Source organism: Achroia grisella, unplaced genomic scaffold, assembly GCF_030625045.1.
Source record: "Achroia grisella isolate CSIRO2021 unplaced genomic scaffold, CSIRO_AGI_Agris_v1 utg784, whole genome shotgun sequence".
NCBI classification, from domain to species: Eukaryota; Metazoa; Arthropoda; class Insecta; order Lepidoptera; family Pyralidae; genus Achroia; species Achroia grisella.
In genome coordinates, this window is record NW_026713024.1 from 2,245,593 (window position 1) to 2,269,846 (window position 24,254).

The 24,254-nt window shown below is 31.4% G+C and overlaps 2 protein-coding genes across 4 annotated transcripts in view; one reads left to right on the forward strand and one right to left on the reverse strand.

The window, feature by feature from the left end:
- LOC131851562 (lysophosphatidylcholine acyltransferase) overlaps positions 1-18,799 on the reverse strand; it is a 57,368-nt gene extending 38,569 nt beyond the window's left edge. Inside the window, exons 1-3 of one of the 2 annotated variants that reach the window (XM_059202076.1) lie at positions 18,519-18,799; positions 11,461-11,606; positions 1,592-1,818 (exon numbers count right to left, since the gene is read on the reverse strand). In XM_059202076.1, the coding sequence (XP_059058059.1) occupies positions 1,592-1,818; positions 11,461-11,606; positions 18,519-18,635 (490 nt within the window). In that variant the 5' untranslated portion in view covers positions 18,636-18,799. The remainder of the gene's footprint in view (positions 1-1,591; positions 1,819-11,460; positions 11,607-18,518) is intronic. The other variant, XM_059202077.1, reaches the window with a different exon arrangement.
- Positions 18,800-19,680: 881 nt separating this feature from the next.
- On the forward strand, positions 19,681-23,324 carry LOC131851570 (sperm-associated antigen 7 homolog). 2 transcript variants are annotated; one of them, XM_059202083.1, is made up of 3 exons: positions 19,681-19,945; positions 21,419-21,529; positions 22,021-23,324. In XM_059202083.1, exon 3 carries the CDS (start codon positions 22,354-22,356, stop codon positions 23,062-23,064), a length of 711 nt encoding a protein of 236 aa, XP_059058066.1. In that variant the 5' UTR covers positions 19,681-19,945; positions 21,419-21,529; positions 22,021-22,353; the 3' UTR covers positions 23,065-23,324. The 2 variants fall into 2 exon arrangements, with proteins under 2 accessions (XP_059058066.1, XP_059058067.1); XM_059202084.1 differs by having other exon boundaries at positions 21,424-21,529.
- Positions 23,325-24,254: the final 930 nt, after the last annotated feature.

Sequence of the window (24,254 nt, forward strand, 5' to 3'; positions counted from 1 at the left end):
CTATTATTCGGAGTGCATTCGAGCTAAAACTGACAAGAAACTCAGCTCTTATTCTTTCAAAAAAATGAAGTGTAAAATTTAATTTGTATTTTTGTATTAACGTACAAATTAATACAAAAATACAAATTAAATTTTAAATTCTATTAATCACAATATTCTCCATATTGTGACTCAATATATGCTATGACATTATTGTTAAAATGAAATGAACTCAGTGGCAGAGAGAATATCGTGGTCTGACACATGATGTTGCATTTTTGTCAAAAGCAAAATAAACTAATAAAATAATCTAAAGCTGCAACCTTAACTAATCTATTACTAATCATTCTGAACAGTTTAAAACTAAATTTGCATTAAAATAATTAATTACACTATACAATGACAACTGTTTCGAAATTTTAAGTATTTAGCATAATCTACAATCGAAAGAACGAACTAGAAATATATTAATGTTTATTAAGTAACTCCAAATTATGTCAAGTACATTGTAACAATAACATTTTTCATAAACGCTGCACTGGAATTACACAAGACGTTTATAAAAATTGCCAAACTTACACGATTTTGATTATTATTTTCCTCACTATGGACTGGACAGGAACTAGTTGTCAAAATAGTGTGACAGTGTCGAAATATCGGTAGCTCATAAATAATATGAACACGGTAAATTTCCCGATATACAAAACAAAGAGTATGATATATATATAAGGATAATATATACGAAATAAATTAGTATACCTTTTACGACCAATATAACTTAAGTATTTTATACCACAGGGTATAAAAAAAACGCCAAACTTATATAATTTTGATTATTCTTTTCATAACTATAGACTTAGGTGTCAAAATATTTAAATCAAAATTTTTACTTGACCGGTGACCGCATGCTTGTGTTAGTGTCGATATATCGGGAACATTTAAATAACATAATCACGGTAAACATTCCGATATACAAAACCAAGACCTAAGTAAAATACTGCGTAACGAAATCACTTCTTTATAAAATTTAATTCTCTAAATATTTTATTATATTTTCAGTATTAAATCGTGACTGTAGAGTTGACATGAAAGTTTCGAACATTAAATTATTATTTTTTATTATATATTTCAATACAGTTACAATGATGCTATAACTTCCGTTTGGTATACCTTTTTTATGAATCTCATTGATCTGTCTAAAAATCTTAAATCACGTGACTTGCGAGTTGCCATGAAAGATTCGAACATCATTATCCTATTTACCACTTTACTTTTTGGGTGGGTACAGTTCCAATAATGCTCTATCACTTCCGTTTGGTATACCTTGTTATAAACCTCATTGATCTAACTGCTTAGACAGTTAAACGGAAGTATTTGCATAGCATAGCATCAGACTTATCTGATGCTCTGCTATGCAAACATTTGGTATATCAACTTTTTTATCTTACTGCCTAAAAGTCTAGTGTGACTGGGATAATTATAACAGCATCGAAATATCGGTAGCACATAAATAACATAAACTCGTTACATATCCCGTTACATTACACGCTCGTGCTATCATTAGTCTTGAAATTAAATGGTTAACAAATGCTTTCGCCTAACAACAACCTACGTCCAATGAAAGGGAGCCTTGCAGTGTCAGCTTTCGCGACCACACTCGGAGCCCCCAGACAGACAATGGCGATGGCATCGAAGAAGCTGGAATGTGGGGCCATGACCACCACGGGAGCGTCCCGCGAGTTGGCAGGCAGGTGGTGCTTCCCCAGCACCTTGATGCGGTGGAAACCAGCGGCCACCACCACCAGGCGCATGAGAGAGAGAATGGAGAAGCGCAGTTTGCTGCCGGTCCAAAAAAATAGCGTCTTTAAACATGTAATGCCTGAATAGGTGGGAATTAGAAATTATTTAATAAAAAAAAACTTTATAAGGCATTTCTGGTAGTGTTATATACTTTTATTTATTTTTCTATCCGTTCCTTGATTACATATATATAGAATAGCAATGTAATACTTTCTTATTAACTATGTTAAATATATTTATATATATTTTACTTCATCACATAGCTAGAGTATACTAGTGACCCGCCCTGACTTCACACGGGTGCACTGTAATGTATTCTTCCTTTTTAATAAATTAAAAACACTCACTGATAATGTAGTTTTCTATATGATAAAGAGACATTTATAAGCATAGAAAGATAATGAAAATCGGTTTAGTACTTTTTGAATAATAACAAAAAATAAATATTATCGATATTACATTCTTTACTAAAATCAATTTAAATAAATATTAAAATATATTATCAATCACTTTCAAATTAAGAACATGACATTAAAAGAAGAATAAAATAGTTTAATAGACTAATTAGAAGTGAGACTATTTCAATGAAGAGGTTAGTTTTTCTTTTTTATTAATAGCAATCTCTAGGTTATAATTATTTAAAGTGATCGAAAAACCAGTGTTACCATTTCTAAAATTATCCAACAATTGTATCCAATGGTATCACTGATTCTCTACATACCAGTACCTAGTTGCAAACCGGTTATATGAATGGACACCCACTTTATGAATCACAATTCGAAGCCACACTCGAATATACTATTACAAAGCTGTCATTACACATTATTTTTTATATTGTAACCAATTTTATATTGCACTTAAAGTGTCATAACAAAATTACTTAATAACATAACTTTTATGAAAGTATATACTCATAAATAATTGACTATTAATAATAATAGGAACGGGTTATTTTAAAAATTTTTAGTTCTTTGCTTTAAGATGTTTGTTATTCAACTATACATTAATTATATCATACCAGCTACCCGCCCTGGCTTCGCACATGTTTATATGTATACTTTCCTCTTATATCTATACTTTCCTCTTGAATCACTCTATATATTGTAGTTACTAGAACTACATTAAAATCACCACAGTTGCAGACCACATACCCACCGGTGGACCACACCGCAACGAAAGCAAATTTACACGTTGGGACCGGATGATGCACAAGTGACCCATGGGCACTTTAATTGAAATAAATCTAGGGGTTAAATAATCATCATCTGCTACCTTATCCCATTTATTTGGGGTCGGCGTAATATGTTTTTAGGGGGTTGAAATTATCTACCTCAAATTATTGTACACTAAAAACATATTTAAAAAATAATATACCTACGTAATTAATAATAAAAAAATGCCGGTCCCTGTGAGAAATAAGTATCTCCATGCGCTCTTTAAACCCCTCCGATCGATCCCCCGTCCAATTCAAACGGGGATCGAAATTACGACGGCCTGAGCCGAGGTTCGAACCCCTAGTGGTGCCCTCAGACTAAAGTCGTATCCGTCGGGCAGGAGTTGGCCTTCAGCCGCTCCATAAGTCCTTCCGCGGGTTTGGAGTGCCATCTGCACTCGCCCCATAACGTCCGGTGAAGTTGTAAAGGCCAGCTACGGCCAACAGCATTAAAAAAAAAAAAAAAAAAAAAAAAAAAAAAAAAAAAAAAAACAAAAAAAAAAAAAAAACAAAAAAAAAAAAAAAAAAAAAAAAAAGCGCTCTTCAATGTTTTAAAAGATCTACGCGAACAGATAGCGGAAGCGACTTACTTCACTTTATACTATGTCGTAAAGAGGCATGACATCTTAATGCTCTGGAATGACAACGCATGAATCGTATCACAAGTGTCATATGATAACGTTACTGCTCACCATCAAGTGGACTGTAAAAGATTGCTTCGAGCGATAAGGCCGCCTTTTGTTTTAAAATTATAATGTTGTTTTTTTTGAAATTATTTGTTTTGTTTTTTTTATACACTATAAAGAGTTTTATTCAAATTCTAATTCAAAAATCCTTTATTCATGTATGTAGGACATTTTAGCCGCTTATGAACGTCAAATTTTTCACATTATAATTTTATTTAATCCGTCCAGTGTATTATTATTATTATTTATTATTATCATAATGTACTGTTATCCTAATAAACGCGAACAAAACCACTGATTAAGATAGTTTCTGAATAGTAACTACACTTTACAATTCTAGTGTACATTAACGCAATATTAAAAAAAATATGTAGAATGAAATAGTGTCACTTTAAGTGGACATAATTGAAGTGGATAAATTCAAATCAAACTATTTACATTTCACTTTATATAATCACTTGTGTACGAGCAGCCGCACATGCCTGCTTAATACACAATACACAATTACCTACACATGCAATTTCACCTCAATACATTTCACCTCATTATATTTATTTTAGTAATAAAAATCAGTGTTCATGTAGCATTCAACCAAGGCGGTTTTATTTAGCAAAAACCCCTCATCAATCAATCAATCAATATATCAACTAATATCATTGTCACGGAACTGTGAGCTTAAACCCCTACAACTTGTAAATATTGAAAATTCATAATGCTGACGTTGCAAAACTTTGAATAAATTAATATGCAATAGTGTTCGTGTAGCATTCAACCAAGGCGGTTTTATTTAGCAAAAACCCCTCATCAATCAATCAATCAATCAATATATCAACTAATATCATTATCACGGAACTGTGGGCTTGAACCCCCACAACTTGTAAATATTGAACATTCATAATGCTGACGTTGCAAAACTTTCAATAAATTAATATGCAATAGTGTTCGTGTAGCATTCAACCAAGGCGGTTTTATTTAGCAAAAACCCCTCATCAATCAATCAATCAATCAATCAATCAATATATCAACTAATATCATTATCACGGAACTGTGGGCTTGAACCCCCACAACTTGTAAATATTGAACATTCATAATGCTAACGTTGCAAAACTTTCAATAAATTAATATGCAATGATGCATCCGCTTGCTACAACGGAATACGCTGACGGGGCACCAGTAGAAGATGATAGAATAGAAATAATCTTAATTCAAACAAAATTAATGTTTTTTCACCTTACATTTTCCTATAGTCATTTAGTATATAAGATCAACATTTCTATGTACATATTGTCAGTCTGTTATCATCTTTAATTACATTTCAACCAACAACATAGTGTCATTATCCCGCAACATTAGCACTTTTGAATAGGTATTTTTTTTTTCTATCGCTCATTCGGAATTCATCAAACTCATTACAAGAAGTACGAGAAAGAAACTTGCGTGTTGCTCTATCTCAATCTAAAATCAAATCTCTCCTCTCTAGTATTCTAAGTCTTTAGATATGATATTAGTTTATATTCAAATTATATGTGATACCATAAAATATGTAATAGCAATATTAGTTTTATTATATACTAGCGGGTAGCTAAAATAATCTGCTTAGAAGTTTAGGATTCCATCGGAAACAAACAATCGGCTGAAAACAATTTTTCAGCCGATTCGCACGGATGCATTACAAATCTTTGAATTTTTCAGCTTGTTCTATATTATAACATGCATGTATTATAGCTATAAACGTTCCTCTTGGATCAGAGTGATCTATTGCTGAAAACTGCATTAAAATCCGTTGCATAATTAAAAAGATATAAGCGTACAAATAGTGGGAGCGACTTCATTTTATACTATTTAAGATAATTATTATTAAGTTTATTTGAATAAAGATTTTTTTTATTCTATTTCTATGCTATTCTATTATATCCACCTACTCTATTTTTACTAAATTCTCTCTTTCCAAAGATTGTCTAGAAGATATTACATCATCATCATCATTATATAGTATAAAACAAAGTCGCTGTCGCTGTCTGTCCTTCCCTATGTGTGCTTAAATCTTTAAAGCAAAGGATTTTAAAGCGATTTTTTTAAATAGATAAAGTGATTCTAGAGGAAAGTTTATATATATATAATGCATGTACACCCGTGCGAAGCCGGGGTGTGTAGCTAGTTAGCGATAAGACCGTCTTTTGTATTTAGTTTTATTTTTTTATGTTTTAATTTTAATAATGTCCTTTCTATGTTGGTGCAATAAAGTGTTATATATAAAAAATAAAATAAATATTAATAAAGATTATTTCTACTCTATTTTAATAAACTATAGACATATACACATGCCGTGATGTGACTATAGATGTGGGTCAATTCACCCAAAGAACCTCACACAAACATTTGTGATGTGACTCTCGCTCGCTTTCTAGCTGCATGGCAACTATCAACTGATTGTACAACGCCGCACGTACACTCGGCTGCATAAACATGTTAAGTCATTTAGTTGAATAGTTATTTTCATTTATTAGAGTATTTGTCTATCTATCTACTGTAAAATTATGGAATGCAAAGCTTAAATAAATAAAATAAATAAATATTTATATTAATTTATGGGAATATTTATTTTCATTTATTTGAATAATTATTTGTTACGAGGGATTTTTAATTATTAACGATCTACTTTAGAAATGAATATAAATCTTATGACATCTTTCACATTATTAATATAGTTAGACTAGTTTTTATGGCAACTAAAGATTTAAACTTTATTTGCCATAAAAATATTCGTAAACCTCTCTCGAAATTTCGATTAGATTGCACTAGTCATAGAATATCATTAATTTGTACTAAACGCGGAGTATATTTCAGCTTTCTAAATTCATCCATTATATACCTACATGCAACGTAGTAAGTTCCATATTTCAGCGTCAACGAAAGAATTAACTGATGTTGTTATAGATTTATTTTGTTTGGTATTCATTACGTTTTAATAGAGCAGTACAAACTGGATACACTGGATTTGATTGAAATCAATATGAGTTGACCAGCTGGTTCATGAATAATCACGTCAATAAATAAGCTCTCAGATATTCAGGGCCTAATTATATAACGATCTTATTAATAATTCACGATAATAACGAATAAAAATTAGTGGTATGGAGTTTCTCAATGTTTTTTTTTATTTTAGTCACACTTATAGATCTATAGGCAAAGAGTCTAAGCCCATACAGCCATTGACTTTCGGATCATTTTGAGAGTTTAGTTCACAAATTGTTGTTATATGACAATGGGTAAATATCGTGATGTAATTTTTTTAAATCTAATATATCTAAGTATTAAAACGCGAAATAGAAATAATCTTTATTCAAAGAAACTTAACTTAGTTAGTATAAGTATTTTAGAATAGTCATATTTTTTTTATTTTACCGCTCATTTGGAAAACAGACTCATCACAAGAAGAATGAACAAGAAACTTGCGTGTTACTCTTTTAAATAAATGTTGTTAAAATTTTAACTAGAACAAAAATTTCAAAACATTTCCACTTTATCTGCATTGAAACTAAGTTTTAAAATTTGTAAACGAGTTTTATTTAATACTTTTCCCGGATAAAAACTTTCAGCTTTTACATTTTTTTTCCACACAGTTATAACTTTGTTTAATAGTATAGATACACTCGACTTTTACTTTAAAAATTACATATGTGACGTAACATTAAAGAGGGAGTAGTCACAATAAAATGGCAAACGGTGTGACACATGAAATATTTGAGCTGTGCCTTGAGCTGTAGTTACAGCTCAAAAATAATTAAATTCATGTGACGTAAGAAATTAGTGAACCCTTACAATAGAATTTTAAATAAGATCGTTACATAATTAAGATCCTGCTCGTACTACGTAAATATGTAGCTGTAGTTATACCCCTAGATGGGACACACTATTATATATGTTCCGTATTCCGAACTTCCTTCTAAGCAGATTGTTTCACCGATTTGCTTACTGGAGCAAAGGGCGCTTGGAAATACTGGCCACAAATAAAAACTTGTGGCCACTTAAATTTTGAATATAGAAAAAAGTAAATTGAAAATAAGAATTGAATGAAAAAGCACGCTCCGTATTTTAACTATTTTAAAACAAAAAAATTACTGATTTACTTATTTGATATAATATAATTTCTTTTATCAAAATATACACGCTAGAGTGCATGGCCACGAAACTAAACTAGACATCGAGACGTTCTTGAGCAAAATTGAGTAAGTTTGGTGTTACTTTGCTTACTTTGGGGTGTTCGGAGTGTGGAAGACGTTTTTCTTGGGTGAAATTGTATTTCTCCTTTCTTTTCCTATAATTATTTTCTTTTCAAAATATACAGTCCACTCTCTATTTTTATTTATTCTATATACGGATTCGTAATCCCACAATGTAGCTTGGTATATCCCTAGGTGGGGCCTGCCTTACACCATCTACAGGGCGGGCCAACAGATGCAGATTCACGGTAGAATGCTAATGCGACCACGCGACTCCGGCAATGGCGCTCATAGGTACACCGTGTGGTTTTTTTTTTTGGGTGAGAATCCTATACGCCCCTTATCATCTTGTACCGGCTTTTAACGATTTTTCCACAGGTTAAAACAGAAAAAAAAATAGTAGGTATCCCTGAATCGTTTTTAGTAAAACATACAAATCTGAATAGAACCTGTCTATTTCCAATTAACAATCAAATAGCTAACACAAGAAACAACAACTAGTGGTAATGATAAACTCAAATCTCATAATGCAAATATGTAAATTACCTACATAATTATCTTAAGTTTTTAATTAAACGGGTCACTTCAATGACATATTAATGTTGTTGATGAGAAACGGTTAAACAAACAATCTAATTAACATTAATTTTTCAATTGAATCATCAAGAATACTTATCTACATTGTAATTTTAATTAATAATATTACGGCGATATAGGTATTGAAATTGAATTTATTAATATCTATATAGAAAACGTAATTAATAATTAAAAATATCTATTAGATAATTACAATAAAGAATATTTATTTTATTACATAATTAAACCAGTGTTTGCCATAAATGCAAATCTATGATTTTGTTACATTATACGAAAACCGGTGTTTACCGATAAATAACCGGTAATTAAAAATGTAGCTAAATGTTTGCACAACTTTCTTTATTTTCATTCGACCGACGCCATGTTTTCGCGGCAATGCCAACGCGCTGACATTATTGACGCGTTCCACTCTTCCAACGATAATTTAAACGATGTGACACAGCATCACAATAGTGTGCTGACCTCAGCAACGTTGTCATGCCATCAAGGCCAATGCAGGTAGATCTATTATCGAGCAACGCTCTACATTTGGAATGCATCTGACACACATAGAAATGTAATTATAATAATAATTTTTAAATAATATAAGAATATAATCTATTGTAATATCTTTGTAACGACTGCAAAATTGTAAATGAATAAATATTTAGTTATATTTATATAATTGTTATTACGTGTGTAATTTTTAGGCTTAGTAATAAATACTTACAAGAAAAAACAACTAAAAAAGGTCTGAATAAAGGGCTATAATAAATAATCAAAATAAATATTTGCATGCCTACTGTAAAAAGACATAACAGCGCTGCCTGCTGATATCGCTGTGGCATAATTGTTTACTTGTATGTCTGTAATACAACTAAATGACTTACTTACTTTGCAATGAAAGTCGTAAGTGCAACAACCGTTGCACTTACGACTATGTTGTATTTTGTACATAGTAACTTTCCACGTCATTTAATAAAGAGAAATTCTTGGACAGTGTAAGTATCAATGTTTACGTAACGGATAAACATTGCGCTTGCACAGATGATAATAATCGACATTTGTTTTTTAGTTTTTGTTTTATAAAGTTATTTTGTTTTAGTAATTTGTAGAGGAATATTGAAATTAATTAAGTAATAAATTATGCACTTTTAATAAGTATATAATGTAGCTTATTTATAATATATATATAAATTGTTTTATGTAAGATTCCTTAGTATATCTTAGATATAATAATTTGTTAATAATCATAACATGAGCAGAGGTCATGTCAGGTTCGAAATTTGAATATAAGTAATTGTCGCTACATTTTTTTCTTTTTTTTAGGACCAAATGACAATGACATTTTTTTTTCTATAGTTCACCGAATATGAAGACGTTGGATGTATATTTAACTATTAAATTGTTTCATCATGAGCGAGGTTTTATCTGAAACTTAACCTACAATTTTTTTTATTTTTATATTTATTATCAATTTTTACAATATAACATTAAGTATGTGACATTTTTCTTTTTTTTTTTGGAACCAAATGACAATGACGAAATTCTTTGCTTATAGTTGACCGAATATGATGTCGTTAGATATAGATTTATCTATTTAATTGTTTCATTATGAGTGAGATTTTATCAGAAACATAAACAACAAAATATAATTTTTCTTATTTTTATATTTATTATATTTTTTTATATGCAATATAATATTATATGAATTTATTTTTTTCTTTGGGACTAAGTGATGATGACAACATCTTTTGCTATAGTTGACCGAATATGATGTCGTTGGATATAGATTTATTTATTTAATTGTTTCATCATGAGCGAGGTTTTATCACAAACTTAAACTACAATACAGTTTTTTTTTTATTATATATTTATTATATTTTTTTATATGCAATGGAACTAGCAACGTAAAAGAATTGGTAATTGTAGAGCTATACATAGAATATATCTGACTTTGTCAATTTAAACGTTGACCGTAATAGACTGTGCATTGTTGCGAAATAATAATAAAGTAAACGACTTTGTCTGCTATTAAAGTAAAATAAATAGAAACCGTTTTAAATAGATTTGATGTAGCATACAAAAACCTTCACGGTACTCGTTTATTGTTTAAGACGCGCCTTGAACTATTTCCAAATTGTTAGATTCAAAATATACCTAACTTTCTTGCGTTGTTACTATTCATTTAGGCACCTAATATCGTAATAATACTCACAACCAAATAAAGTGAAGACAGAAAAGAAAAACAAGTATGTGGAAAGAGGATTTATGCGTTTCATTTTGATTATAGTTTTTAATTATTATTTTTAAATAAACATTTGAAGGAGTTGACAGAACGTAGTATGATGTAAAGACGAGTTTAATGCGTAAATTAATTAATTAATATTATATGACTATTCTTCAAGTCTCACCTATATTATTCTGTTTTTATATCTTAATATCTATCATTAAATTACACGCCTTATTATCTCTGATCAACGCGACGGTTGACTGGTAGAGAATGCCATCAGGCATTAAGAACATGCCGTACTTAATGCCTGATGGCATTTTTACAATTTTTTTTAATTCAATTTTGTGTTCAAAAGAATAAAACCTCATCACTTTAGAAATATAGATATATAAAAAAAATATATGGTATACACCTATTTCTACGAATATTTAAAAGGAAGTCAAAAATTAATAAATAAATGTTGACTAATGAATGATATTAATTCTTATGATAGTAATAATTTAATTCTAAATTATGATAACGATCTATTGCTATTATAATCCTATGATTATAATGGCAAGCCTATGCTTTTTAAATGATATTATTGCTGTTTAAAAAGTAACTTTAACACTGAGTCAATTAAATTTATTATAGAAAACTATTTCATTTTATATTACTAATAAATAAAGTAAAATTAAAAAAAAATAGAGATGTTCTTATTACATTTTATGTAATTGCTTATTAGGTATACTGTACATAGATAAAACACACCTTCTCCATCCGGTCATAGGTTTTCTTCTCAAGTCTTCTTCACTGAGGCCATATAGACCTATACAGGCAAGGAACCAAGCGGTGACTATCAAGTAGCATATTACTATAACCCTAAACGGCAGTAGTATGACTGTGAATATCGCCGTCTGAAACAAAGAATAATATACTTTAAGTATAGGTAATTAAAATTCAAAACTCGTATCTATTTCATAACATAAATCTATCATATATGTATGTAAATTTGATACCTCAACAACACATATTTAATGTGTGTTACTAATAATGTGTATTCGCGTGAAAAAGTAACAAACATTGATCCATACTCACAAACCTTCAATTTTATAATATTAGTTTTTTATGGATGATAATGGAATGGTGCACCCGCCTGCGCTAACGGTTTACGCTGGCGGAGCACCAGTGGAGGATGATAAGATGAGCATGAGGTCAGGTCAGTTAGGCGATCGTGACAAATTCACTAGGAATTTATCATGATGGTTTCCAGGGGGAACCGTGTGGAGGTCAAGCTGATATGGTGCATTGCTAGTAACGGGGTCATGAGTCCACATTACTAACAATGCCCTTCCAATAATATTAGTAAGATAGATACGATGGGATGGTAATCGTCATTGTTATGGGTACTAAACCCATAACACAAGCTTTAGCTAACTTAACTTGGGTCTAGATGGCGTTATGTGAATTGTCCTGAGATTATTATTATTAGAATAATATAAATTAAATTCTTAAGAACACATTAAATAATATTCTTTCACATTGCTTGATTTCTTTCTTTCTTCAACCGGTCAAATGTAGCTTGCGTGATCATGAATAATGTGTGCCAAATTCCAAATATACCCAAATTGGCAATTTAAGTTGCAATTTTGTTCGTACCTAATAAACTGTTCCGGCTATTTCAATGTACGTATTCTAAAAATAGACTAATCATACCATCATTTATCTTTATCTAAAATTATACTAAATTGGGCACCTACTTGTAAGATGCTGGAGAAAACTATTGTCTAGATTATACATAATACTGTCGTTCTTTAAGATAACTGCCTACGATCCTGTACTTATAAGATGACAGAGAAAATTATTATATGATACATTGCTAGCTACTCGCCCCGGCTTCGCACGGGTGTACATGTATTATATATATAAACCTTCCTCTTGAATCACTATATAGATTAAAAAAACTGCTTCAAAATCCGTTGCGTAGTTTTAAAGATTTAAGCATATATAGTGACGGACAGACAACGACAGCGACTTTATTTTATACTATGTTCTTTTAGATTACTATTTACGCTTAGTTCTGCAATTGCAAGCTTTTACGGTACAAATGAAATAATTGACAGCCTCGGTGGTATTTAGGATTAGCAAACCGCTTTATTTACTATGGTCGCGGGTTCAATTCCTAGCACGGTACAATTCTTTATTCTTTTATTTCAGATCAACACAGTATGTCGTCGTTCACTGATTTGTTTTTATAGTATAGTATAGTATACAGCTTCAGTGGGCTAGACTTAGCACTTTGCTTTTCTTCCGATGGCCACGGATTCGATTCCTCGCACGGTACAAACGTTTGTATTCATGAGTATGATTGTTTGTATCGGTCCGGACTTAAATTACAAGGATACCAGTGTTTCCCAACGTGGGAAATATCAATTTGATTGTTAAGAGGGTCAATTCGAAAATAAACTCATTAAAATGATATAGAATGCGAATTTCAATTCTTCATTGAAAATTTACTTACTGTTTCATTAATAATTTCCGAATGATTTCTTCCTAAAAAAGTTTCTTAAGTAAACAATCCATTATTTTTTATGTTTCAAATTATGTATGTTACACATGCATAAGAATTTTAGGAAAGCTAAGGTGGGTCATGGCCCTTAAAAGGTTGGGAAACACTGATCTAAACTAATAATATCTATTTTCTGGCCTGGCCTATATCACAGCTGACATGGCCTTTAAGTTACTTGGAAGGTCACTTTATAATTAATGTTTAAAAATATCACGCTATTTAATATTTGCACGTAGTGGAATTAATTTTTCATTTCATTCAATATATTTTATACTTTAGATATTGTAATATTCATTTTATTTCTAATATAAACTTCGTATTAATCTCTAATATATACTTAAAGTAGAATTTTGCATGTGCTCAAATATATTGGTACCTATTTTTCAAATAAATAAATTCATATTTTAGATAGTAAACTACTATGATTCATTCATTCATAATTTAAGAGCTACGCTCTTGTCGGTGGAGCTCTTGCCACTACTATGATATGTATTATTAATATTTAACTGTTGTATATAATTGCTAGAGAGTTTTAGGTAAATTTGTCATTGGATGCTGTACTTAGCATATATTTAAATACCGCTAAAATGGCTAAATCTGGTGAAATCCATTTTTAATCTCAAGAATTTTTATATATTACTAACCGCACCCGCGACTTCGTCCGCGTAGAATTTAACTCTATTTTTCGAAAATAAAAGTAGTCTTTACTCCTTATTACATCAGCTATCTGCCAATAAAAGTCCCGTCAATATCGGCCCATCCATTTCAGAGATTAGCCGGAACAAACAGACAGACAAAAATTGTAAAAAATATAATTTGATGTATGTACCGTATTTATATTCATATGCATGTAATCAAAAACGGTTACTTCAATATTACAAACAGACACTCCAATTTTACTTATATGTACAGATATTGCTATATTAATTTTAATTACTAACATATGTTTCTTATTACTCTAACTTAAAATTCATAGCTCTAACGTAGCGGTTTATATGTTGATTGTCGCATGCCTAATCCTTGTTGGTAATTAAATATAAGTAAATCAATATTTATTTAAAAGAGCAACACACAAGTTTCTTGCTTATTCTTCTTGCAATGAATCTACATTCCGAATAAGCGGTAGAATAAAAAAACTTGCCAATCCAAAGTGCTCATATTAAGTTTATTTGAATAAAGATTATTTCTATTTCTATTTCTCTCTATAAATGTTATACAGCTGTAACATACTGTGTTGTCTACACAGATACTTTCCCTCAAAGATGTACGGGTAACTGTTCTGACCATCGCTTTTAGAGCGATGAACCTGTCATAGTTGTTCAATTTGCTGTTTTCTACCATAAAGTCATTTACGCTTAAGTGTTTTCTCGTTCTATTATTAGCAGGAAGCAAGTACACCCGTTGTTATGACCACAATGCAAGTTAATCGACAGTATTATATAGCTGCTCTGCTTTTTTGTTTTAAAATTAGTAATTACATCAAGAAGTTTATCTATACATCTATATATACCTATATACTCGTAAATAAAATTGGAGTGTCTGTTTGTAATATTGAAATAACCGGTTTTGACTACTTGCATATGAATATAAATACGGTAGATACACCAAAATTACATTGTTTACGATTTTTGTCTCTCTGTCTGTCTGTTTGCTCCGGCTAATCTCTGAATTTTGGCAGGAAACTGATGTAATAAACAACCTAGGCTACTTTTATTATAGAAAAAATATTTTAATTTAGAAAAACAAAGTTACATTCCACGCGGACAAAGTCGCAGGAACATCTAGTTGTAAATACAGTATACAGTTACAAATAGCTCACTTAAAAATAATAAATATATAGGTACATATATATAAGACATCAAATTTATATGTATGTTTGTTATACTTTGTAATATGTATATATTTATCAACATTACAGTTGCTCTGTAACAGATTTAAATAACAAACATATCAGAATTACGTGAATCTATCAAAGTAACACCGCGTACGCAATATAGTAATACGATACAGTAGTACGCGATATAGTAAGAGACTGTGTAAAATGGAAAACGAGACTCCAATAGTGGTTTGATCACAGATTATATAATAATACTAGCATCTCCCGCGACTTCGTCCACGCGGAACTGTCTTTTTTAATTAATAACATTTCTAAAATAAATGTGTACCCTAAGTTATATATGATTTATCTGTGAATTTCGAGTACGTTTCACAACAAACAGACAGTTAAAATTTTTTTCGTTATTTATGTAAATATGCATATGCGTACTGTACTTGCATTTGCATTTACTCAAAAGCTGTCTATTATGCCCTATTTACACTCAGCCAGTGTGGGTAGGGAAGTGAGCAGCGCGAGAGTGTAAACACGAGTGGAAACACTTCCCATGCCATTGGCGCTGCCACTCGCGCTGCTCGGCGCTCCCTCGATTGTCGGTTTTTCGTGCGCGAGTCAAAGGACTGGCAGCGCGAGTGGCAGCGTGCGTGTGTTTACATTCAGCCCTCTCGCTCAGTTGTCGCCCGGCAATATTTCCGGCAGCGCGAGTGGCAGGGGAAGCGGCTGAATGTAAACGTATCATTAGAAATTACAGCAACACTTCAATTGTATTCATATGTATAAATTTAGAAGTGTTTTACTATTCACAATTAAGAAAAATCAATAGATTTGTATGCTTAAATACTTTAGAATACAAACTTGGACTAACTAAATCTGATTGCCAAATAGCACCACAAATAATTACGTATTTAGATTATACAAGTCGTGTACGAGACCTCTTCTTGGCATCGATGCGTACAATGAATACCAATATAATTGAACCTTGTTACAAATTTAGTGTCATGTCCTTAACAAACGGTCATATAGAATAAATACTTAGTGAACACTCGATTTTCATTTTAATGGCTGATAATGGAATGGTGCACCCGCTTACGACAATGGTATACGCTGGCGGGGCACCAGTGGACGACAAGATGAGCATGAGGGCAGATCAGTTAGCCCATCGCGAGATATTCACCAAGAATTTATCACGATGGTTTCCAGGTCCGCATGGAGATCAACCTAACATAATAGTAATATTATAATAATAATCTCAGGACAATTCACACCGCACCTTCTAGACCCAAGTTAAGCTAGCTAAAGCTTGTAAGACTAGTAACCTCGATGGTCTAGCGGTCTAGCACGCCGCTTTACCACTAATGGTCGCGGTTTCGATTCTTCGCACGCCACAAACATTTGTATTCATGAGTATAATTGTTTGTATCGGTCTGGGTGTTTTCTATTTCCCTTTAAAAACGTATCCTCATTATTGTGTCCTTATAATTCAATTTGGAATTCCGACCATTCAACATCATTACATAGTATAAAACAAAGTCGCTGTCGCTATCTGTCCGTCCCTATGTATGCTTAAATCTTTAAAACTACGCAATGGATTTTGAAGCGTTTTTTTTTAATAGATAGAGTGATTCTAGAGGAAGGTTTATATGTATAATACATGTACACCCGAGCGAGTAGATAGTTGAAGTCATAAGTGGATAGATGTAGTTTCATAAGTAGTTTTAACTATAATTAACTGATTGACGCACTAAAGCGGGAGAATATCATGAGAAAATATTAGAACATATTTCTCTATCACTTGTGTGAATTTTATAAGTGAGCATTCTGTCTGTATGGTGAAAAATGATAGAGCGCAGTAGGAAAAATCTATCTAGTGTCGCAATCTATACAAATAAATAAAACTTAAGTATTTGTTTGTAATTTCAAATTAACAGCTTTTCACTAAATGCGTATAAAATATGAACTGTACTGACATACATCAATAAAATAAATAAAACAGTATCTGTTAGTTTGTTCCTGCTAATCTCTGAAACGCTTGGTCCGATTTTGACTGGACTTTCTCTCGCAGATAGCTAACATTATAAGGAGTAGGCTTGGCGAGGATTGAGGATCTGTGATCACAGACTAGTATTCAACAATGAAATTCCTGGAATAACGTGTGGTGAGAATTCCCTGCATGTACTAAATACACGATTAGTTTAGAATAAGCTTCTAGGTTTATAGCTACGATTAACAATACTCAACTATCTGCATACTTAAAAAGAAATACAGTCGCCTACAATTATAGCTGCATGAGACCCTTGAACTGTGACTGGCTTCTATTTTCGTATTTTTATCCTGCAACTGTATTCTGGATTGTCTAATAGCTTGATTTAAAATACTCAGGTGTCTGCATACTTTAAAAAAAATACAGTCGCCTGCAATTATAGCTGCATGACACCCTTGAACTGTGACTGGCTTCTTTTTTCGTATTTTTATCCTGCAACTGTATTCTGGATTGTCTAATAGCTTGATTTTAAATACTCATGTGTCTGCATACTTTAAAAAAACACAGTTGCCTACAATTATGCAAGAGAGAGCAAGAGATTCTTGAATTGTGACTGGCTGCTTTTTTGGAATTTTTATCCTGCAACTATATTCTGGATTGTGAAACCTTTTATGTATTGAAGATTATCAAACCTTTGAAATGTGTACTTAATATTTGTCATTTTGTTTAGACACATATTTTTAAAAACCTGCTTTTTAGATTATGACTAGATAACTCTGTGGGATATATCCAGGATTACTTATTTATATAAAAATAACATCTGTTTATTGTAAATCATATTTCATCTGAAATTATCTAAATAGATCGAATAAATTGATACTTTTGAAAGTTCTACTTTCGTCGGTCATGGCGTTTTCAATATATTCTAAAACAAACCAAAAAAAATCACCTTACATTTCTTCAACCGACGTTGCTTAAAAGATTTTGAAGTAGAAATAGAAATCTTATTAGAGAGTCTTATTTTACGATAATCCAGTCACCTCTGATGGTAATTACCTATATAATAAAGAATGTAGGAATAAGCATGAAACTGTGATGATACTGTGAACTATCTAAGCATCTACTCATAAAACAACACGACGAAGAAAGTCACATAAAAAATAAGCACAAATTTCTAATTTCTCCATATTACAATACGGTCTTATTAGATAAAAAAAAATAGAGAAATCGTATTAAAAATATAAACAATAAATTAAGAATGTCGCCAAAATATTATCATCTCTCATTCCATTATTATTTATTTGATGAATCTTTACTTTTTCTACAAGATCTAAAACACGAGTCTGCGCAAATGGGCTAGTGTGCACTCACTTAATCTTTAACATAATCTGTTATGTTTTTACCAAAATTAAGACGCGCCATACAAATTGCGGTCAACTGCATACCTTTATTTTGTCGTATGTGTTATCTAGTTCCAATTTATGGACGAAAGGGTTCAATATTTCGGCGCGCATGCCGTCAGATGAGAAAGCACCGGTTTCACTGTGCAATTTACCATTCATTTTCACTTCGGACACAATCTAAACCGTACAATCAAATTTATTTACACTACTAACACTCATCTTACAGCATCTTTCAGATCATAAAATATTACTTTTACGTATTATATATGTTAAACTGCAACCAATGACGTGTTTATAAAGAAACAAATCGCACCCGAGACAGACGTAGTTTCAACGTCAATAGAAAGTCGAGACTAAATATTTTTGTACTATTCAGAGAGGTCGACCTATTGGTTAATTTTTTGACAGTTACTTGAATGCAATCGACCAGTGAACGAATTTGGCCGAATGTAGCCGAATCAATACGAAAAATGTAATGTTATTTACTATTTAAAAATTTTACAACTCAAATAATTATAATAATAAGATAAACATGAACTATTTTCATACGCATTATATATACAACTTAATTGTGGTCCTTAATGTTAAATTCTTAAGGTATGAAATACAAAAACTGGTTTATTACACTTTTTATTAGCGATTCACAGCCTCTCTAAGTATAGCATTTACAAGGTAAGTGTTAAGAACTCTTTGATTTAAGTATATAAAATATACCTGAAAAATATACGTTCGTTGTCAGCTTTAAAATATTAGAAATAATGGACTGTAAATTTAGACTTCAACGTGAATACGAAGTATAAAGTGAAGAATAATCTTCTTCACTATCTACTTAAGTAGTAAAGTAAAATATTTTATATTTTAATTCCTCATTTATTAATGTCCTATCTTCGACCCTAATTACAATTATAATTATTTATGTATATGTATATATTGAGTTTGCTGTACAGCCCAATGGTATGATTCCTAAAATTTCTGATAATCCTCTTCAAGACCAAAGTAAAGTTTCCGTAATTTTATATTTATATATAGGATGTATGAATAACATTAACAACAAATAACTTAAGACAGTAATTTCAATGTTTTTATTATATGTTTATTAATACTAATACATGTAAACTTAAAACAATAACAGTCGCCATAAACTTACTGTCTGTCATTGTGTGTCATTCATTGAACAAACCGTCATTCATTCTTTCGCCTTTCATTCATTTTCTGTTTTTTCATACTTCCCAAACAAAATTATACTTTATAGCTTGGTTATTTTTTGGCGAACGTTTTATTTTTCTCTTTCAAATTTTTTTATTCCAAACATCGGAATGCATTATGGCAGAAAAGATTCAAAAGCAAATAATTGATTACTTTTCATTCTTCGAAGAATTTTTCGTCACTTCCAAAACGTGTTTGAAAGATTGCCAAGAGTGCGCCGTATCTATAAATAAGCTAATAAAACGCTGCAGAAACATAGAACAGTGAGTTTTTTACATTTTTATGATTTTTTTTTTATTAAATAGTGCATTGTTAGCGTCACGTGAGTCTTATGATTTTGTAGCTCGCCCGTGCTTTATAACATGGTCTTTGTATAACATTCAAAGCAATGGTATCACGCATTTTCTGATGTTTTGATAAGATATGATAGCAAATTTGGTAATCGACATGTTTTGTATAAATGTATTTCATGTTTTATATCTCTGTTTGTTTATATAACCTTCATATTGTCACTGCAAGTACAGTACAAACGTTGTTTACTAAAGACTGGCAAAGATTAAACATAATCTATTTGGTATATGATCATATTTATATTAACATTATAAATGTGCAAGTAATAATAATAATCTTTATTAGTCTGAAATAATAAACTATTATAATTGCAGCTTAGAAAGAAATTAAAAAGTAATGACGAAAATTCTAAGGGAGTAGTGAGTCCACCCATGCATCAAATAAACAAACATACTTGTCTATTTGTTATCTTTTCACAAGTAAACTACAGAAGGGATTTTAATTAAATTTTATTTGAAGATATCTTGTAATATGAGGATGTTATAGCTATGTTTTACCTCAATAAAGCAGATGAAGTCGCAAATAACAACAAGTTATATAATGTTTGTTTATTCCACTATGGTGTCAAATTGAAGCAATATAGTTTGGAAACCTAGTGTTAATTGTTCAGTGACCAGACTACTGAATAGTCGACAAATTTAGAGGCAAAACATGTGTCGCAATAAAGGTAGATACATGTATAATAATGTTCAGAATTTAATCACTAATAGTGAAGACACTAATATCTCTTATATTGGTGGTCAGGTTCCCGCACTGAACATTTGTTGTCTCACATATGCTAATGGTAGTAAGCATTAAACAAATCAATATGAATCCATTAAATAATTAAACAGATTGTAAAATAAGTACCTATTTCATCTATACTCTGTACATATAAATAAAATTTGAGTGTATGTTTGTAATATTGAAATAACCGTTTTTTAGTACACACATATGAATATAAATGTGGTACATACACCAAAATAACATTTCTTATCATTTTTGTCTGTCTGTCTGTTTGTTCCGACTAATCTCTGAAATGGCTGAACCTATTTTGACGGTACTTTTATTGGCAAGTAGCTGATTTAATAAGGAGTAACTTAGGCTACTTTTGTTTTAGAAAAATAAAGTTAAGTTCCAGCCTGACAAAGTCACGGGAATAGCTAGTAAAATATATAAATAGAAATATGTCATGAAGTGAAAAATTAATTTTTCACACCTTTAGTTAATCTAATTTTGTACTTAGTTTATACTTAAGTACAAAATCAGGTTAACTAAAGGTGTATAACTCAAGGATGAGAAGGAACTCATTCAAAATACATCCAAAATAATTTTAAATTTGTTATTGTTAAGGTTCAAGGTAAGTTGTATTTGTTGTCTATATCTTTATTATTGTTTTGTTTCAGCGCAGAAATAATTGGGTCCCCTCTAGAAGAGTTTGTGGATCTTCAGAGCAAACTGTCTTCCATTTTGCATAACTTGATTACAGATGAGATAAAAGTGATTAAAAGTAAATAGTAAGTACATTATATATCAATTAAATCTATACATCTATACATATAAATAAAATTGGAGTCTCTGTTTCTAATATTAAAATAACCTTTTTTTACTACATGCATATGAATATAAATACGGTACATACACCAAAATAACATATTTTTCTATATTTTTTGTCTGTCTGTTCGTTCTGGCTAATCTCTGAAAAGGCTGGACCGATTTTGATGTTTATATATATAATAATATATCTGTGCGAAGCCAGGGTGAGTAGCTATTAATGGTACAAAAGGAAGTCTTATTGTTTAAACAATCTCTTATAGACACTTATTTAATGAGTTGGTAATTAAAATCAAAAAGTAATATGGTATTTTTAAATAATTTCATATGACTCTATTAGTACTGTAAGACTTGCAGTTATAAAATTTTACCAAATACTGAATTAGTTTGTTTTAATAGAGTCAATATAAAACTTTGCATATATATTTTAACCATGCTGTTTTATGCATTCCAGTTGTACAATAGAAGATTTGTTTGAAAAACTACATAACAAACAGCAGGCGCTCCTTGAGACTTGCAGACAGACAGATTTAGAGCCTACCGCGCTATTAGTGAAAGGTACGCCACTTCAGCCACCTCTGAATCAATTGTTGGAGTTTGTAGAGGACACCATAACATTTGCAAGCCAAATCCACGCTCAGGTTGAAACATCCTTGAATATAATATCTTTTAAAGGATTGAACACAGAACCATTATACGAAAATTTTAAAATTACTACCAATTGGCAACAACGTATTGCCGAGATTTTAGCTTACACATCTTTCTGTTCTGAAAACAAAATTTAAACATGGATTTCCTCGATTCCATTCTGAATTCTATGCAGAAACCACCGAGTGCCAGCGAGGCACAGAAGAATGCTATGAAAAAACAGAAGGAAGCAATGGAACGCAAACATAAAGAAGAGAAGAACATGATAAATAGATTCAGAACGCGCCTTGAAGAGAAGATTAGCAAATTCATTAAAAATGGCACAACACCACATTTACAATTTGAGCCTATGGACCAAATGTACCGGTCTATCATAAGAGATGTCGCAGAGACTGCTGGCTTGCAAGTATTTTCATTCGGACAAGAGGGTATTGACCGGTATTCAGTGGTTTACGCAAAAGAAAAGGGCCCTTCAGAAGATGAGGTAACTGTGCGAAGAGCCGGAGGTATCTGGGACGAGGAGAAAGCTGCAGAAATGGCACAGAAACATTTAGATATGCAGAAACAAGCTGCCTTAGAGTCTGAAGAAGAAAATACGCGAAAACGTAAGCGTGGTAAAGAAGAGTTAAGTGGTACTTTTTATAAACAGAAATATGCGCATCTGATAGGCCAGGAAGCGGCGATCGATGCGGCGCAGAAGACAAATGTAAATAAGAGTTACGGTGAGGTACCAAGTGAGAATAAGAAGGATCAACGGTCCATAGAGCAGACTATGGCAGATATACGAGCTAAGAAACTAAGGAAGGCTGAGACTGCAACATTAAATACAGACTGTACTACTGAAACCTAGTGTTTACACAATTTAGGTTTAAATAAAATATTTAGGTCGAAATGTTTCTTATGATGTCCTATCATTATTACGTGTATAAGACATGAAGTGTCACAAGTGTTGAACATTGAATACATGTAGTGAGGTAAACTATTAATATCTCTATGTCACCTATTCTAGCCGGTAAGCATCTTGCCTTGTAGGATGTGTTTTGTTGAGTCAACACAGTCGAAATGCAGGGTAGAGAGGCATGACATCATTGTCCTCTGAAATGGTAATGCATGAGTGGCACCATTCGTCACATTACCATGGGATGTTTGTGGTGATCATGATTATGCGATATGCTTGTCCAGTTATATGAAAAAAAAGCAAACTATTGTTTTTTTTCTCTTTATAATATACTAGCACCCGTCCCGGCTTCTCACGGAGCATTACAATTCTTTGAATTTCTCGGCTCGTTCTGTACTATAACATCCATATATTATACAAATTCAAAATATCGTTATTCATATAGGTCTATTACAAACTTATGATATGTATAACTTTCCTGTTGAATTGATTTAAAAGATGTAAGGGAAAAGACAGGCGGCAACTATGTTTTATACCATGTAAAGATAATTTGTACAGAGAAATTTGTTGTTTGATAAGACAACATTTAGTTTATTTTACAACATGTATGTTAATGTAAGCACAGTTACAATGACTGAATGTATTATTTAAAGCAATACTTATGTTTATAAAGTAACTATAAAATTGATTTAGTTTAGTGTAAGCGTACATCTAGACCTAGTGATTAAAAACTCGACTAAGACCCAAAGGTCATAAGTTATCGGAACCATACCAAAAAAAATTATGTATCAATTTAAATTTAACTCTCCGGTGATACAAAACATCATAAACGGTGTTTATATTATTAACCGGGTCTTAACACGAAGTAATATTATGTCAAATAAAGGTATTTTCCTCTCTCGACGTTTCGACTGTTACTCCAGTCAGCTCGTGACCACGGCTAGTGCAACCTAGTCGACACGTCGAGAGGTAAATACCTTTATTTGCCATAAAATTAGTTCGTGTTAACACCCGGTTATACGGTCATAAACCAAATTAATCTGAGAGGCGGCGGTAGTCTCGACCGCAGTAAGTTTGAAATGTACCAAGTAAAATCTGAGCACGAATGTATTTGTTCTTAATTATATTATTCTTCGTCCTTG

What these genes read in the sequence shown, in the direction of transcription:
- LOC131851570 (XM_059202083.1), top strand. Translation starts at nt 22,354, where the DNA reads ATGGATTTCCTCGATTCCATTCTGAATTCTATGCAGAAACCACCGAGT.